This window comes from Mycteria americana, chromosome 4, assembly GCF_035582795.1.
Source record: "Mycteria americana isolate JAX WOST 10 ecotype Jacksonville Zoo and Gardens chromosome 4, USCA_MyAme_1.0, whole genome shotgun sequence".
NCBI lineage: Eukaryota > Metazoa > Chordata > Aves > Ciconiiformes > Ciconiidae > Mycteria > Mycteria americana.
The window spans coordinates 78,372,254-78,391,659 of record NC_134368.1 but is presented as its reverse complement, the minus strand read 5'-3'; the positions used below and the strand labels follow the sequence as shown (position 1 = coordinate 78,391,659).

Genomic DNA, 19,406 nt, shown 5'->3' with positions numbered 1-19,406 from the left:
ATGATTTGATATGTTGTAGTAAATAAGCTGTTCTTGCACATTTGGAATTTATATATTTGTCAAACTTGTATTGTTTTAAATAATAAAACTATTATTTAAAAATATCCTTATTTAAGTTTTGCTTTTTAGTCATAGTGTGTACATACTGTCCTAATGGGATTTTTTAAGAAAGGCTGGAAGTATTTCTTGTACTGTGGTTACCATGTCTTATTTAAAACCAAAATGACAAAAAAATGCAGTAATCTTTATGCGTGGTTGAAAGAAGAGTTTCAACTTGTTTCTTAGAAGACAGTTTTGATTTAGAATTTTTCTTTTACTGTCTCTGTTATCTTAATCTTATGTTGTAGGTAATACAGGTTTTTAGAAAAACAGGCATGGTTCTCCTGAATGGTTTTCTTTGTTCAACATTTTAGCAGGAACTCTTTTTAAGATGAGAGATAAGCAGTTAGTCTTCCACTGCTGGAAGAGGAATTTACAGGTACTGAGTACCTGAAATCATTTAGTACAGAAGTTTTTAAAAGAATAAAATGGAAATTAGTGTTCTTTAGGAAGTATATAGCCGTTAGTTGCTCTATATTCTGATTCTTTTTTTAACCAGATACAAATCACTCCCTGCCCCCTCTTCCCTCCTTGCCAAAAAGAAAGGAAAAAGTAAACTGTAAAATTCTGTTCCAGCTAATATGATGGAGAGGCTAAAGATCTATGAAGAGGCCTGGACTAAATACCCAAGGGGACTAGTTCCAAGAAGATTACCATTAAACTTTTTGTCGGGTAAGTGCATTTTTGCTGAGCAGGTAGTGATCAACACTCATGTTTCTTAGATACTAATATTTTAACAGCATAAACAGTCTGCAATTGACAAGTAATGTGTGGTAAAACAAAATCAACAGGTCTTTTTCCTCTCAAGGTGAAAAGTTTAAGGAATGTCTGGACAAGTTTCTAAGGATGAATTTCAGCAAAGGTTGCCCACCAGTCTTCAATACTCTGAGGTCATTATATAAAGACAAGGAGAAGGTAGGGTTTTTTTCCCCCCACTTTTTACATGATCTACCTAGTAGCTGTGCTGCATTAAAGAGATGAAGAAACTTTTTTCTTCAGTGCTCACTCCATCAGGACTGTTGTTTATTATGGCCTAGTATATCTAGAAGAAATCAAGTACAAGCATACATAGCCTTGTGCCAAGTTGGTAAACGTAGAAAACTAAGATTTACTTAATTATAAGCTGCGTAAGTGTTAACCGAGGGAGGCTTGGTCTTAATTTGTTAAAAAGAGAGATGAGATTGAGTGCACTGCCATATGTATTGTAATTTAGGATATTGCAGAATTCTCTTACCAAAAATAACTAGTTTGGGTAACACCAAATAGTTCAAGTTGAAATAAAATGCCATCTTGCCCACAGATTTTTTTTTTTTTTTTGTCTTGTCTTGCATGTGTAGGTGGCAATCATAGAAGAGCTCGTGATAGGTTATGAAACCTCTCTAAGAAGCTGCAGGTTATTTAACCCAAATGGTGAGTGCTAAGACTGGCATACTTCATGGAAGTAGTGCCTGGTGTAAGCATTATCTGACCATTCAGAGGCAGGGAATCAGTGGGGAGTGGAGAAATTGAGATGATGGGGTTCCCCCCCAACACAGAATGAACCATAGCCATCCTTAGAATGGATTTAAGCTGTCAAATACAAAGTCTCTACTCAAAATCTAGTCACATGTTCTAAAAGTTTTGCTGGATCCACAAATTCAATCAACTCTTTGCAGTTTTGAGTTCAAGTATTCTATTTTCAAGGCTTGAGTTTATCATTGTCCAGGAAACTGAAATTTGAAAGCTATGTTAAATCTTTAATTGCAGAAATGTCAAACAAAAAGGAACAGATACTGATAGCACAGTCTTCAGGGGGAGGGGGTTTTGGAGCTTTTGGTGGGGGCTACGTTTTGTGTTCTTGAGGGTTTTGTTTGAGAGTTAAACATTTTCCAGGTTTTGACTGACAACTGTTTTGTTGTGAGGTATGGTTCTACATATATTGAATCCAGCCTTCATAGTTTCCTCTCTGGTAGCTTTATGATGTTTTTTTAGTCATTTGCCCAACAGCTTCGTAACAGAAAATCTCCAAGAAAAAACTTTTCTGCATAGAATATCAACAGAGAATAGTCTTGAAATTTTGGTGGATGGATTATAATGGTGTAATAATCAAGACAGTATGAATGACAATATATGCTAAAACTTTACAGGATAATCCTAATTATTAAAGACATTTTTATTGAAGTTATAACCTGTTATTTGCCTCCTTTTCAGAATGCAATACTTCATTATGAAATTCTCATCTAAGTTGCCTGTTATACTTTTCCCTTGAATTTAATGCTATAGGCTACAATATAGCCACTCAATACCTGTTTGAATTTGTTCAAGCCTTTCAAGCACATTGGTGCTTTTCTGGTTTAAGGAAATGGCTTACTGTTATTGCAGTTCAATATTTGCTTTGATATTAAATTTCATTCAAATAAACAATTTTCTGCTACCTTAAAATGAACAAATGCATATAATTGCATGGTTAAGTTATACTATAAACTGAAGAACCAGAACATTTTGGCAGGACTAGAGCCCCCACACCCTTTTTTTTTTTTTTTCCCCCCCTGCAAGGTGCTATGGCTTTGTAGTCAAAATTGAGTAGTGAGATGAGCTTTTAAGACTTCAGTAGTATTTTGGATTTCAAACAGAGCTGTCTAACTTTCAACTGACTTGTGTATAGGAATGTTTTCTAGGATACATTTAGGCAAACAGTGATGATAAATTTGTCGAAGGTAGATACAGAAAATCTTTTTAAAGCCACAGTTTGGAACAGACAGCCTGTTTAAAAAAATATTCAATTCTATGGGTTGAAAACATGTAAATGCTGAAGGTACTGAAATCCTTCTACATTGTTACTGTGCAACACTTGTGTTTAGCAGGACTCTTTGCTATACCCTTCATCTAAAACAGTTTTAAATAAGAACTCTACATCATGCACTAAGCTGCATTAAGGGACTAGTTGGAACAAAATGCAACTCCCTTCTGACCCCTAACTCACTTTTCCTTTTCCTTTCCCGTAAAACCACACTATGAGAAGGGAACAGTATATGCTCAGGTCTTGTCAAAACATAGACTTAAAAGTTAATGGACTTACCTGGACCCAGATGTTTGAAAACATTCCCAGGTCTGTTGTGACAGCCTGATAGAGTCAGAATTAACTTCAGTGGCTATATTTGTAGCACTCTGTTTCTGGCATGTTGTTTTAATAAACTGAACAAAAGAACTCCCTCCATTTTTATCCCTCCAGATGATGGTAAAGAAGAACCTCCAACCACTTTACTCTGGGTCCAATATTATTTGGCTCAACATTATGATAAAATTGGACAGCCATCGCTGGCTCTAGAATATATAAATGCTGCTATAGAAAGTACTCCCACTTTGATAGAACTCTTCCTTGTGAAGGCAAAAATCTATAAGGTAAGTTTGACTTGTTCTTAGTGACCAGAGGTTATTTGTTTGTTATGGTGGAAGAATTTTACATATGCTTATACTTCCCTGTAATGTTTTTGATGTGAACATTGAAGTGTTAAGATTGTATTAAGCAAGACATGTGGATAATCCATGGAAAATGACTTAGTGAATTTTAGTGAGTTTCTAGATAAGGGTGTTGTTTGGCTACTTGGGTTTTTTACCGCATATGAATAAGCCCCTATGAAGATTTTTAAGTCAATAAAGGACAAACATACTGCACAATGTGAATTCTCAGTTTACAATTATATTTTTCATATTAAAAATCACACTAATAAATTTAGTTGATGTTATAAATGTCTTTCGCCTGTTCTTACCCCCCATTTTTTTAACTACTTAAAAATAATTTCTCAACTACGCTATGGTATTGTATCAGAATTGCATTATCCAAAGTGTCCTTTAAGCATTTTCAGGAAAAACGTCTAGTGCCGAAAGACCTGTAATTCCATAATGAGGGGAAGTAATTTTTCTGCTTTTTTTCTTTAAAGGTCTTTTGCTTTCCTGAAGAAAGCTATTTATTAAAAAATGTCTAAGAAACTAACTAATTATATTAAACAGTGAGTAGATAAAACATGCATGTTTTATAATTACTGAATCTAACTTGAATTTCTATCTCTTTAAGCATGCTGGAAATATTAAAGAAGCTGCAAGGTGGATGGATGAGGCTCAGGCTTTGGACACAGCAGACAGATTTATCAACTCCAAATGTGCAAAATATATGTTGAAAGCAAACTCCATTAAAGAAGCAGAAGAAATGTGTTCTAAGTTTACAAGGGTTTGTTGCTTTTAACTATAGCTCTTTTGAATAATGTGGGCCTAATCCCTTGTGGAATAACTTTTTGTGTTAACTGTCCACTCACCTTTACTTTACTCTTTAAGCTCTGTTTCAGAGCAACTATGATTGCTTGCTTCACTAATGGTAGTCAATACCAGGGTTTGAATTAATCTTGGATAAGCATGATTCCATAGTATTAAGTGAAAACTCTAAAGCTTGGATTTGATCATTTTTGCCAGGTAGGAAAAATACAGCATGTCAGTTTTAGAGAGAACTTCTCAGAAAATTATTTTTTCAAAGTAGTCTTTGGGTTTACTGTTGATTCTGTAGGATCCTTGAAAGATCTGATAAAGTTGCCTATGTCTCTTATTTTTTTTCTAATGGTAGTAAGTTAGAGAATTCAGATGTGTCTTGGAACAAAATTTGTGTGGTGAGAGGCTTTCTGAGATGTCTTCCTTTTGTGAACAAGCTTTCATGGCCATGTTTAACAGTGATGAAGGGAAGCTGCATATTGGTCTCACAGCTTAGTTACTTTTTTAAATTTATTTCTCTTGCTGTTATTCTTTCATAACTAGAAGTCAAAACAGCTCAATGGAGTCTTTCCAGAATATTTGGCAAATGATAGTGTTAGAATACTGGCAATACCATTTATGTGTTGTCAGTGTTGTCAGCAGGCAACAAGCTATTGGGACCTACCTGCAGAAGTAAAGCATTTTTTGTTTGTTGTCCCATTTTTCTCTTCTCTCTTGAAGAGCAGGAGAAACCTGGAGTAAGGTAGGTTGAACAGGGAGGGGGGTATTTGTAAGGGGAAAGTTGAAGGATTTTTGTGAAATGGAGGCTGTGTGCAGGCAAACACAGAGGGAGGGGAAGTTGTGTTTTATATAAGCTCAGTAGCTTTATGTTGAGTTTTTGATGCAAAACTGCTATGAATCTAGGTTAATTGACCTCTCTCAATGCCTTAAGCAGCTTTAAGATGAAGTCAAAAAAGCAAGCATACCAGTTGCCCAAAACTGAACTTTAAAAATATAATGTGATGATGTTTCTCTGTGTAATCTTTTTCATCTCCTTTTGATCTTATGTCTAGTTTATATGTCTGTTTTAGCTCAAATACAAGCTGCTTAATTAAAAAACAATAATTAAAGACCACCTAAATTAAGCATAATTAAAATGTAACTAACAATTTTTCTGATTTTAGCTGCCTAAATCAGACTGGTTTGAAGACTGCCTTTCTTTCTCATTTGGGGCATTCTCCTTACCCCTTCCATTTGAATATTACTGTAATTTTCCCAGCTTTGGCTCTTGGCTGATTCTTGAATAGCCTGTTTTTTGTAAGATCAGAGTAGAGCCAGAATGGTTGCATCCACCCCAAGACTTTGACATTAAGCTTGAAAGGCATACGATAAGTTCTACAGATCTATATATAAATACCAGATTTGAAAGACAACTGTAATCTCCTTATCTGAATCAGAAGGTGTCAAAGCTACCAGTATTCCTTTTGCCTTGCCACTGCTCTTTAGTACTGATGACATACGAAATAACCTATTACTGCTGTCAGTTACTGTGCTTAGCTCAATCAGCAGGTCTCTGGAAGACACGGATGGCAGTTTTAGTTAAAAAAAATCCTGCAGGTGTCAGTGTCATGCCACATGCTAGAACTTTTCTGCCATTTTCTTCATGCTGCAATGTGTTATTTGTGCAAACAATATTAAAAACACTGAATGAATGTCTCTCCTGTCCTAAAGATGAGGAACTGTCACAGCTAAATGGTCACTACCTGGCTATTCATTGTGTATTTCTGACTCTTCCAGTAACTGGAACATAGAGGGATTTTTTTTATTTTTGTTTTTTAATTAATGAACAAAGGAAGTCCATCTTAACTGTGGCATTTCTGACTTTCAGGACTCCAGTTTTGGAGTTTAGCGTTCTTTTGATAGCCTCTTTATTTGTGCTTTTAATTAGAACAAGATGGAAGAAATGGCAGGTAACAAATTGAATGAGACTTATTTTTTTATAATGCTGTTTTTGCTTTTAGGAAGGAACCTCGGCAGTAGAGAACTTGAATGAAATGCAGTGCATGTGGTTTCAGACAGAATGCGCGCAAGCTTACAAAGCAATGAACAAATTCGGAGAAGCACTTAAGAAATGCCATGAAATTGAGAGAGTATGTATCTAGTTAAACTGCCTAGGTTGGAAAACACTAGCTTAAGTTAATGTGCTAATATGTTTTCTTTCTGAGCAGTGAGAGTATACTTCATGTAGCTTCAGGAGAGGTTTTGTTTCATGTTGGCTACTGGCAAGTTGATTAAATTACATTTCCTCCTAAAAATGCTATTGTAAACTGTGTATTATAAAGAGATTTTACAAAGTCCTTTGAAGATCCAGGAAAGAACAGAAAACTCTCAGAAATAATCTTACTTTTGGCAGGGTACATAAAAATAGGTATTTGGGTACAAACCAAGAGTATGTGTACTTTAAGTCCAAAAAGAACATGGCTGAGCTGACAAGCCCAGCCTTAAAAGAAAGGAAAGATGTCACCTTGGTTATTGTTAAGCCACTGTGGTTTAGAGAGAGAGTGAAAAACTATCAAAAATATTAAGTATCTTCTCCTTTAAAAAAAAAATTAAGATACAGTTTAAAAGAAGCTATTAGAAATACAAAGACAGAGTTAGGAGCAAATACTCAGCTTTTACAAGAAAAGGAGTTTATCATGGAGATTACTAAGGTGTCTCTCTAGGGTCTCCATTGCTTGATATATCAATGAATGATCACAGAAAGAGAGTGAATAGTGCAAGGACAACACTTGCGCTGTCTCAATACGAAATGATAAAATGGCGCATGAAACATAATGTTCAACAGTGTGGTCGGTGAAGGAGGGACAAGAAGAATTCTTTGCCTATGCATAACTAGTAAAAGGTCTTAAATGAATTATTGCTGCTCAGGAAAGAAATCCTGGTACCATTACAGACAGTGCTTCAAAAACTTCTGTGTTGGTGTGGAGCAGCAGTCAAAAGGACAGTGTTGGAAATTAAGTGACTAGAGAAGTATTAATTTTCTTCCATTATATAAATCTGTTGTACTGTTCACATCTGAATATCACACCTCCTTAAAAATGTGCTAGTAAGATACGTGCCATGGAGTAACTTCGATGTGAAGAGATTGCAATTAGCTTGTCATGATTATTATTTTATCCTCAGCTTTGACAAGCAACAACTGAGTTTACGATGAAGTTGTATGAGAGCATAAGTACATGAAGAAGTTGAAGAGGGCAATGACTCTTCACTGTTGCTCAAACAAAAACAAGGGGACATCAGGTGACAATGAGGAAAGCAGATCTTGAACAAAAGGAAGTACTTTCTCACACCATGTGTGATTTAAGTGTGGAATTCATTGCCACAGTATTTAATGGAAGTCAAAATTATACTTTTGACTGAAAAAATTAGAGGCGTTAATAGAAGAAAAATTCAAGTGCCGTTTAAATACAATGGATGTAGAACCTTTGTCCTTTAAACTGCAAATTGTCAGAGAGTACTGTTAAGAGATTGTGAAATGGGTGAATTTTGGTTCTGACCTAAGATGTCTTCTGTTCTTTTCACCATGACTTTATTTTTGGAGGCTGTCGTTAACTCATGTTTCTATAAAAGTTAGGGTGTATTTGTCAAACAGCAGGCCTTTTACGAAATTATTCCTTTGGGGAGACTATATTAAAAAAGTCAAGGTTAGTATCTGATTGTTAATACTTGCTAAATAATGTTATGTTCTGTTAGCATTTTGTAGAAATCACGGATGACCAGTTTGACTTTCACACTTACTGTATGAGGAAGATCACCCTTAGGTCTTATGTGGACTTGTTAAAACTAGAAGATGTACTTCGACAACATCCATTCTACTTCAAAGCAGCACGAATTGCCATAGAGATATATTTGAAACTTCATGATAATCCTTTAACAGATGAAAATAAAGAACACGAGGCTGATACAGGTATTCAACCCTCAGGATCTGTTAAATATGCGGTTTCACTAATTAGTGGATATTTTATGAAGATCCAGCATTCTTATAGTTGTCAACTGTAGTAGCCAAAAATAAGAGTTTTGTCACAACTCAAAATAGGTAAATTGTAACTTGGCCTGCATGTAAAAGTAGATGTTCTACTGAAAGTTAAACTAATGCATGTTTTTATTTAGATTATTATAAAACAATGATCATTTTTGTAGTGACAATTGTAATTCTTAAGTAAAAACATGTTTGTGTTATGAAATGGCTGAGAAAACATGGAATTTTCATGGTTGTTGGTCCATGAAATAACAGACTGAAGCAGGTGTGCTTGGTGGTAGCTCTTTCTAAGCATTTTATCAGTATGCAAAAATTTGACTAGGTAGCAACTTAAATTTTATCATCTCTTGCTTCTGATGTAAAAATAATGTTTAAATCCATCAATTTCTTTTTTTTTTTCCTCTCATCTGATTGGAGAGCAACTTAAGTGATTATGGCTTGGGGCATCTCAAATGGTATGAATAGAGGCTATTGAATCCTTCAAGGGGAGTTTGTCAAGTTTTAATATTTCTCATCTCAGTTCATTTGTGTGGCTTCAGATTCAAATTAAGACAAGTAGAAGTATAATAATAGAATTTCTTGTAGCCACTTTCTGATATGTTTTAAATTAATTCTCTATGCTTTAATTGGAGGGAGGAGAGGATCTGAATGTGAAACAAATGTAAGATCTCTGCAGGGCATTAAAAGCAAAGCTGGAACTGTCTATGCCAAAGTGCGACTATTTCACCTTATTTTTGTTAGACCATTTAATTACTACATTAAACATAACTCGTGTTGTGTAATGCCTAAGGAATAAATCAGTATGTATTGGTGTGCACTTCTACTCCTGGCACTGGATTTGCAGAGTCATGTAGTAATTACTTTGTCCTGCCTTAAGCATGTTATGCTATTGTTCTAATTCCTGTTGCCGTGATTTCACAAAGGCATTTGTGAATTATGAAGCAGCAGCGTAGACTGTAAAATAATCTATCGATAGTAAATAAGCTTTTACAAATGTAATGGCAGTATTACTAGTTAGTAGATATGGTTTAAAAAAGATGATGGTATCTGACAACTGATCGAGGCTGTTAATATTGGACATCAACATTGTCTGGTTTTGCCCTTTGCGTGTGTACAGCAAATATGTCTGACAAGGAGCTAAAGAAGCTACGAAATAAGCAGAGAAGAGCGCAAAAGAAAGCACAGCTGGAGGAGGAGAAGAAGAATGCTGAGAAAGAGAAGCAACAGAGGAATCAGAAAAAGAAGAAAGATGATGATGATGAAGAAATTGGAGGACCGAAAGAAGAACTTATCCCTGAGAAATTGGCAAAGGTGCTTACTAATGTAATAATAAAGTCATAGAAATGTCTAGAAAAGTTACAGTGAGCACACATACAATTTGCAAGCCGTTCAGATAACTTGTTTATTTTTTGTATGGCTCTCTTCACAGGCGGCATTTTAAAAATAATTGATTTCTAGGAATAGTTTGTTGGATATACTGTCAGTAATGTGATGAAATCACAGCTTTTGTGCCTAGTTCTCAAAGGCAGCAATTGAAGTCCTAGACATTTGCTGCAGGTGGAATTATCTTCATGTGTGTATTGCACTAACTTGTTGATTATACCCTATTTCTAGTTGATCGGATGGAAGTCTTTCTATTCTGTATGTAAGGTGATTATCATTCACTCTTTATGTCCCATAATATTTTTTTATTTATTAAGCATAGACAACCTGTGAAAGAGGAGACATTGAAACACTGAATGCTTTGACAGCATTTGTTTGCATTTGTTTTTAAGGGCGGGGGGGGGGGGATAAAGAAGCTGTTTGGAAAGAGTAGTAGACTAGACTGAGATGGATTTTGAGATCTGGATTAAGAACTGTATTGATATATATAAGGGGGAGGTGACCCAGAAGACTATTCTTGTGCTAAAAGTTGTACCTGTAAGGAGCAGGAAAACACTTGAAAAGTGTGGGAAAAGAGAATGAAAAATATATATAGGCTAGAAAAATTCATTTATAGTCATAGTAGTATAGTATCCAAGTACTGATAGATACCGTACTCAGTATTTTCACATGACATACAATGAATATTATTGGCTCTTGAGAGGGTGATATTTGAAAGCTGAGACAGTGAACTTCACTCTGTAGCCAGGAAGCAAGTGACTTAAAAAACTCGACTAGTCATTTAAGAATACTGTCGGTATTCCCATTGTTTAGCTCACTGGTTGCAAGAAGCAGCACTGTAATTGCAGTGCTAGTTAAGGTTGAAATGGTTGCAATGGCATGTATTGAAATTGAGTTCTGGAGTAGGGGGATGTCATAGGATATCCCAGGAAAATCTAGGCAGTCCCCAAGATTATAGGGAATAGTTGCAGCTGTATAATGCATTCCTTTGGCAAATCTTCCCTAATTATATTCCAAATTTAGTATCAGAATCATGATACAGACACCTCCAAATTCAGTTGGTTCCTAGTGTCAGAAGACCATTTCTGACATATGTGGTCACTTACAAACAGTTTTCCTGAAACAGTTGCCCCTAGACTTCTTTGGATATGTAGCTTTGGCATTAAAGGCATAACTTTGAAATCTGTTTTATTATAGGTTCCAAATAGTTTAAGTACACAGTTGTGTCTGATCTATGCAAACTCATAACAGCATGTATAAATGATGCAATTTTTTAAATGAAAACTGCTGTAGTATATGGTTAGCAGGAACTCCATAAGGTATCCATCATTGTCTTCAACTCACTTATTTGCAATGAAGTTTATTGCTTCCACGTTACTAAGTTGTTATTGACAGGCAACAATTAAATTTTGTATCTGATTCTTGGAGAGTAGCTTATGTTCATGAAAATGTAAATATGAAGGACAACAGACAGTTGTTCAAATTATCCCTAACCTCTAGATGCAAGAGATCTGTCTGTAAAGAATCCTTGCACAGAATTAATTCGTATTAAAACTGTCTGTTTACTGGGTTACACTAGCTAACACCAGGAGACCATGATCAATATCTACTTTAAGCTTGCTGTTAGTATCTTGGCTGGGAATATCGCCATGACCTGGCAGCTTTCAGGAACCTGTCTGAAGCTCACATGAACAGACTCTGTCATGGGCATAAAGTAGTCGTTTACCAACGTCTTGGGCCTATGTGTGTAGATTAACATGGGAGCCATAGTGCCCATTACAATGCAGGTTCAGCTGCAGTTGTGTTTTTGCCCGCTATCATACATCAGTAGTAGACTTGTATCTCTGTAGGAAGATGTGATTTGTAACTGTCACAAAGCAGTTTTTTAGACTTGACAGTCTGTGTTCAGACACTAATACTGAGTGAAATATGCAAAATCTGTAACAGAAGAGGTTCTAAGCATTTTATGCATTGCCTTATGAGAGTAACTCTCTGATGTGACTCAAACAGCTAATTCTGTTGTAGAGTTACTAGGTTTAAACTTTGTGACTTAGTTGTGTGTCACTTCCTTGAATCTGTAGGTTGAAGCACCTTTGGAAGAAGCCATTAAATTTTTAACACCCCTGAAGAATTTAGTGAAGAACAAAATAGAGACGCATCTTTTTGCCTTCGAGATTTATTTTCGAAAAGGTAGGTGAGAAAACTAATGAAAGAAAGCAATTTGCAGGTTCGTAAAGATGTATATTAGAATGTAAGCAAAAATCATTGATGAGGTATGAGGAGTCAGTCCCTGTCGAGACACACAACTTTTCATTGGACCCAGCCATGAGTAGTCTGTGAAAAAACAAAGTTTGAACATTTGGTGATTATCCACTTTCTTTGCTGTGTTTAAATCTATAAGCAATGAGACTGTAGTTAATTTTCCCAGCTTGCACATTTGCCCTAGTTATTTGTTTGTATCTATAGTTCGCAGAACTACATACTGTAAAGAAGTGGTGTACAGTTGCTAATGAGAACTGGTCTTTTGAAACACTTGACTTTTGAATTCTTGTATCAGTTAAATATTATGCTTTAAGAACTTACTATGTTCGGATTTACTTACTGGTTTAACAGGCTTAATTCACTGGTTAAATAAATGCATGTTAGAAAAAATGGCTGTTGCAGTACACTCAGCTTTAATTTCTTCTGATCATTCTAATTTCAAACACTAAATACTCCTGCAACATAATGCAGTGAGATCCAACCACAGGTTTTTGAACATTTGGCAACACTTTCTTTTCCAGAGAAGTTCCTTCTGATGCTTCAGTCTGTGAAGAGAGCCTTTGCTATTGATTCTAGTCATCCTTGGCTTCATGAGTGTATGATACATCTCTTCAGCAGTGGTATGTTTCTGTTTGATAAGACTTCATCTGCACATGCTTCCAGATGATGCCTAACCTGCATACAGTCATTGATTTTTAGTTTATAGACTGTTAGCACAATTAATTCAAAATATTTAATACACGTATTAGAAAGCTTTTTAAACAACTGATTCATGCTAAAATTAAGTATGTTTATTATGACTGCAGCTGGATTTAGTAGTTATTCCAACAAGTATTAGTAAGTCTTTTTAAGACTGTGAGTAGTATGGTGAACCCCTGAAAAGAGTGAGTGAATGAAGAAATGGAAACTGCAGGGTGAGGAATGTGGCTTTTCCGCTGGCAGCCTGTGTCAGCGTGTGAGGAGAAGGCTTAGAATTAGTCCTTCTTGTTAGAAAGTTGGAAGGATTCTCTCCCTTCCCTTGCACCAAAGGTAGCCCTTCCTGTTGATGGCTACAGACTAGACACATTTAAGAACAGACTTGTATTACCTCAATCTTTGAGCCCAATAGATTTTAATCGGTGAGGGGAGAGTGTATTGGAGTAAAAAGGCTGGCTTTTTCTAAGCATCAGAAAACTGTGACAGTTAAGCTTTTTCCAACCAGATCCAGTTATTTACCTTTTCCAATTTCATGCATATTCTTTTGAGATTTTTTCCAATTATATTAATAATGTAAACATGACAAATATTAAAATAAATTCATAAAGTACATTTTACTGTGATTACCTGTGCTCGCCTCTATTAACCTCTTTTTTCCAATTCAATAGTATCTGAAAGTAAGGATCTGCCTGATGCAGTTAGGACAGTGTTAAACCAAGAAATGAATCGGCTTTTTGGAGCAACTAATCCAAAGAACTTCAATGAAGCTTTCCTTAAAAAGAACTATGACTCACTACCACATAGGTTATCAGGTATTTTGCCTTTATCCTTTTTCTGCCTTGCTTCTGTATCTTTTGTGCTTATCTAGCAGTGGCATCTCGGTATCGGCACCAGTGACATAAAAATTTCCATCAGGAATGCTTTTCTTCTCTCGGTTTGTGTTTTTGTGACAACATGACCACTAGGTTGTCTGTAGTTTTCTTTAATTTTTTCTACATGCTGCTAAAATACAAATTTTTGGACCTTTCTGCCCTGTTTTCATTTCTGATGCATGCTGAATGTATCATAAGACTGTAACTGTATTTAATGCATCTGTGAAATAGTTTGTATGAGCTATAGTATGTGAAGTAGTATTCCGAGTTGCAAAGGGTTTTTTTGATACACGTATTTGTAGAGGCTGACTGCCAAGAGAAATACGCTGAGTGCTCAGCAAGCCAGGTAATGCCCAGAGCTATTGGTATGCCTAACAAGAGGAGCTTTAGATGGTGCTGGTTACCTGTTACGAAAGGCTATCTATCTGTCAATAGTGACCACATATTACGGTGGGTATCACATGGGAAGCAGGATGTAAACCACCCAGGGAGCAGCATTGCTGTTGTGGCTCAGTCTGGGCTCAGACGTGGCCACAAAAAGCAGTGAGTTTACTCTTGCATCTTTTCTGGCATCAAGTCCCTTCAACTACATCTGTGCCGTGGGACTCAAAGTGTGTCCTGGTTGTGTCCTGACACCATATTATAACAAGAGCTTTGTGTGCACATCTCTTCTGTACCCTGGTTTCTGTGTGACGGAGATGTGAGCAGTGGTGCTGGAGGGAACTGTGGTGTGTTGCAGCAGGTCTGATTTGTTATCTTCACTGCCTGGGATTCCACGGTACGCTGCAAAATGCTCCTACCCTGCAGTATAGGCAATGCCTCTTTGTTTTAATGCTTTGTCTAGCATTGAATAGTAGTCTTAAAGCTACCCTTCTACTTCCTCAGGTGTCAAGCTTTAATGCTCCAAGTGGTTCCATTTTGAACTACTACTGTAGAGTTCAGTATCTCCTCTTAGCCATATTATCTCTATTTTATGTTTGTATATGACTTTCTGGTCATCCACTGGGTGATGAAGCTTATTTTTCCTCCTGTAGCTGCCAAAATGATGTACTATTTAGATCCTTCCAGTCAGAAAAGGGCAGTGGAGCTGGCAATGACGCTGGATGAATCCCTCATTAACAGAAATCTTCAGGTAACAGATATTTATAAATTGTAAACAACTTCTGGTATATCTATGGAAGCTTTATGCAAATTAGAGAGGTAAGAGGAAGCTGAAACTATTGCTGTGCCTTATGGTAAGGAGGTTGGCTTGTCATGTGAGAGAAAAGGGTATCGGGTTCATCTGAACTGAAATGTTTAATGTCCTCTTTGCACATTTAAATTAATTTAGTTTTGTCATAATATGAAAATAGCTAGCTAGCAGCAGAAACCAGGTTATTGCCACAGGTAATGGGAAAGCTTATTAAACACAAGAGAATTCACAAGGCAAAAGATGCTAAAGCTCCCCAATAAGAAAAGATTGTAGTCTGTCTGAGCTTTAGCTTTAGTTGGGAGGCAACTGTAAAACGAGCTCTAGTTACACAGGCAACTGTTCACAAGAAAAAGATTGACTTAGGAGTGGCTCAGACTCCGTGAAAGCTTTCCATATTCATCTCCCTGCAAGCTCTGTGAATTATCCTAGTTTTAATAAAAGGTGCATGTGCATATTTTGGCCTTAGTATGTAGTTAAGTAAAAAGCTTACCAAATTTTGAAATTCTGCTCCATTCTGGTGGTCATGGAATAATCTCCCTGTGCCACCACCATCATGCCCCTTTCCCTGCTCCCCCACCTTCATCTGGGAAGGCTATCAGGTCTGACTTGCAATTCAAAGTATTTGAGAGAAGGTAATTTTTTTTAGTATCATCAAATGTTTCTTACACAGAATTAATAAACATGGGTTTTTTTATTCCGATGACTGCACACTGGCAGAACCTTACCTGACAAAGCAGAGAAGGAATAAAATGTCCTTTCTTTTTTCTAGTCTTTTCTAAACTATTTTTGTATCCCAGTCATCAAACTGTTTCCTTTTGGCATCACTATGCAAGTGTCCAGTACATTTAATTAAGTATTAGAGAGATTCCTTGGCAGGCTGTGCAAACTTTGGGACATTTCGTTTCTCTCAGTTCCCCTGGCACTTTATTTCTTTATTGTGCTCTTTATGTCTGGGGACTCAAGAATTTTTTAGATCTATTGCAAGTAAAATTGGTGAACTTCCTAGTAAAATTATTCTTTTTGGGCAAAAATGAGCGTTTTCCAAAAAACATCCCTTTGGAAATATACTGGGTTCAACAGAACTTTAATTGTGAAGGATTTTAAGTTCACAACAGAATTTTTGGACAAAACAGAGGGGAAGAAGAGACAAGAAAAGACGATTTGCCATTATTTATAAACTTGCTTAGGATGCTAAAGATTTAGATCATTTCTCTAGCTGATCTGGTTATGGGACACAAACTCATATCTTTTATTTCCTAAGTACATATTTAGCAATTTTCATAAACTGTTTTCTTGTTTGGGGTTGTTTTTGTGTGTGTTACTGTTTGAGCAGTCTCAAAGAGCTTAAGATAGATTATCAATAGATTTAGAAAACAAAAATTAAATTGCCTTCAACACCATTCTTTTTGCCTCATAGCTGTGTTTTTTGCCTGAGAGTGGGATTCTGGGAATTGGACTGGGGAAAGATTAAAACATAACCAAAAATGCTTGGTGGTTTTAGAGATGTTGTCTGGGTAGGACTACAAGAAGCATTTACTGACTCAGAGTGTATAAAGATGATACATGCAGCATTGTGATAAAACTGAAAACATTCAATTTAAGCATTCTCGGTGCCAACATAAAGTAAGAGTTGGAGTTCTACTGAACTTTTAGATGGGAAATTGAAAGTGCTCTAAAAAAAACGAGAATCTGAAGGAGTCTAGGCGTTCGTTGAAAGGCATTCTCGTGTGCAAAGAGATCAAATTTATTACATTTCATTTTAGTAAAGACCAGCCGTCTCAGGGTACATTGCAGGCATAAATCTAGATATACTTGACCTTCTGTGGATGCCAATGTCGCAAAGAGCTAATGTGAGGAAAAGGGGTTGTTGAAGAGAACTTCATAACCCCATAGCAGGAGGACAGAGCAGTTAATCTCAATACACAGAACAAATAAAAGCTATAGTAAATGTCAGAGGAATGGAAAAAGACTAGCTTACTGTGCTAATGCTAGCATACACGACATGGATGGATGTTAAATGCTGCCAGGCTTTAGTGAAGCTCAGTAGGTCGGTTTCTCATGTTTGGAATGTAAGTTGGGGGGGGGGAAAAAAACCACAAAAACCAAACAACAGGAAATCTCCTTTTTCTCTTCTAAATTATGAACAAAAGTGGATATGAAACTACAGATGTATCTGAAGGATGTGATAATAACTGAGTAATTTGGTTTGATTCACTAGTTATAGACACACTTCAGTAAGTCACATATCCTTAAATGTAAAAATGGGGTGGTTTTCCTACGAGAAATGTTTTCACATCTAATTATGGTTATTCAGCTGATGCTATTTTTACATTTTAATTATATTCCATAATTCTTCCAATTCTATCCGAAAGCACATTCACAAAAGTCATTATTAGGAAGTTATAGTATATATTTTGGATTCATTGTTTTTATTTGTGAGCACTAAAATTCATATGCATGTTATGTATTGCTGAAATGTTCAGTGTATCCCAAAATTGGGGTCAGTGGGGGGAGGCACCACAAACCCAAAACCCACATTTAGTTGCAAGTAAGCCTGGTTCTTGGTTGCCAACTAGGAAGAATCAATTTTTTTTTAGGAAAATAAGGAACAGGTGACAAATGAGTATTTTCATTTTCAGTCAAGATTTCTAGCTGTTTTTTAACTCCCTTTTTAAACTGCATTATTTCAAATCGGACTACACTGGTATTTCATGCTGTGTCTAGTTAAAAAAAAAGTCATTTGATATTGATAGAAACCTGAAAACAATCCTTGGAGTTTGTTTTCTTTGTATTATTGTATTTCTGGTTTGATAGTGTTCAGATGAATATTTAAGAAACCATAACACTTCTTTATTTTTCTCTCTAATTAGACTTGTATGGAGGTATTAGAAGCTTTATGTGACGGTAGCCTTGGAGACTGTAAAGAAGCATCTGAAACTTACAGAGCAAATTGTCATAAGCTTTTCCCTTATGCTTTGGCTTTCATGCCCCCTGGATATGAAGAGGATATGAAGATCACAGTTAATGGAGATAGTTCTGCAGAACCTGAAGAACTGGCCAATGAAATATGAACAACTTTATTGGAAAAAAATGACATTGGACCATATCTGGTGTATAATATTTTTGTCACGCACCTGCTGAATTGTTCTAACTTACACAGAGAACAGAAGGAAAAAAAAATGTTGCCTTCAAATAGTTTTACTTTTTTTTTTATCCTGCTGACAAAGTATATATATAAAATATCTAACATATTACTGGATATAGGTTGTTCGGTTTCTTAAAAATTAAAAGCTGCTAAAATTGAAGAAAAAAACCCTTCTCCTTACCTACCTACCCATGTTTTTAAACTAATTTATATGAAATCTGGAGGCGTCTAGCCCTCAGAGCAGGTGTGTGGCAGAAATATTACTTTAAATTTGTCTTGTGAGATTACTGTTATCTCAGACAGCAAAAATGCTGTTTTAGCACTGGATTCTTTCACTGAGCACAAACAGTTGTTGGGGCTTTAGCATCTGACTGATTTTGATACGGGGGATGATTCTGTCCATAGGAAGTATGCAATGTGAATCAGAATATACAGAGAAACCTGCAACATACATGTTATGTTGTGGATGCTGGGACATAAGGATATCAAGCAGAATTAGGAAACATAGTGTGTTCAATAAGCTTGTTGCGTCTCTGAAATTCACTGTACACGATCAGTTTGGTGTTCTTGCACCACAGTTTTTAACTGAAGGAACCAGTTAAAACTATCTCTCTTTGAATTAAACTTGGGGGGTGGGGTGGGGAGAATCAACATCACTGTTCTTGAGATGAACCTATCAGCATAGGTTGGCCAAACTTTTTAAAACTGTAATGCAAGAACCAAATAAAATTATGCACTGTGATGTGGCACCAACTAATTAGAAAGATAGCATGCATTTTTCACATAGAGTGAAAACAAAATGAGAACATACTATGGCTTGAAGTTGCAAAGAGGAGAACTCCTGACTACCATTTTGACTGATCAAGAGACTAATAGTTTAAAACCTCAGCAGGCCTTGTTCATGTTATGCAGAAAAAAAAAAAAAAAAGTGCTGCAGTTTAGATACCTCTGGAACTTTTCCACAGTGTCACAGGTTTGTAATACTTGAAGCCCTACATTTCTAAGAATATATTTCTTGCTCAGTTGTTTCAGGCAAGCCCAAGACTTTGTAACTTTTAAGGGGCCCAAGATTTTTTTTTCAATAACAGACCAGCTTCTTATTCCTGCAGTTACGGATGTAATTTCCTTTGTCAAACATAAGGTACCAAATATAATGCAATAAAACGTTTTGAAAAACAATTGTGTGAATATTTAAACCAATCTCTGTTGTACTTTGAAAATGAATGGGTTCACTAGAGTGCAGCTCAGGGTTGGCTTACTGTGCTGTCCAGTTATGCTAATAATGTCACTGCTGATGGGTGGTTGTTGACTATAAAGTGCAAATGCATTATATGTAAATAGTGAATGTCTGGGAAGTCCTATAACACAGAATGCTTTACTACTTGGCTTCTAAGTTCCACCAATGTTACGTTGAATTTTATTTTCCAAGTCAAGCTTCAGTCTACAAGTCTACTGTGTTAATAATATAGATAAGTGCTCAAATGTTTTTTTCTTTATAGG

At 36.1% G+C, this 19,406-nt stretch overlaps 1 protein-coding gene across 2 annotated transcripts in view; it reads left to right on the top strand.

The window, feature by feature from the left end:
* NAA15 (N-alpha-acetyltransferase 15, NatA auxiliary subunit) overlaps positions 1–19,085 on the top strand; it is a 41,655-nt gene extending 22,570 nt beyond the window's left edge. Inside the window, exons 8-21 of one of the 2 annotated variants that reach the window (XM_075501054.1) lie at positions 676–771; positions 908–1,014; positions 1,437–1,509; positions 3,311–3,480; positions 4,154–4,306; positions 6,339–6,467; positions 8,071–8,284; positions 9,474–9,667; positions 9,971–10,006; positions 11,821–11,929; positions 12,523–12,621; positions 13,366–13,509; positions 14,604–14,701; positions 17,632–19,085. In XM_075501054.1, coding sequence (XP_075357169.1) covers positions 676–771; positions 908–1,014; positions 1,437–1,509; positions 3,311–3,480; positions 4,154–4,306; positions 6,339–6,467; positions 8,071–8,284; positions 9,474–9,667; positions 9,971–10,006; positions 11,821–11,929; positions 12,523–12,621; positions 13,366–13,509; positions 14,604–14,701; positions 17,632–17,832 — 1,823 coding nt within the window. In that variant the 3' untranslated portion in view covers positions 17,833–19,085. The remainder of the gene's footprint in view (positions 1–675; positions 772–907; positions 1,015–1,436; positions 1,510–3,310; positions 3,481–4,153; positions 4,307–6,338; positions 6,468–8,070; positions 8,285–9,473; positions 9,668–9,970; positions 10,007–11,820; positions 11,930–12,522; positions 12,622–13,365; positions 13,510–14,603; positions 14,702–17,631) is intronic. The other variant, XM_075501055.1, reaches the window with a different exon arrangement.
* Positions 19,086–19,406: the final 321 nt, after the last annotated feature.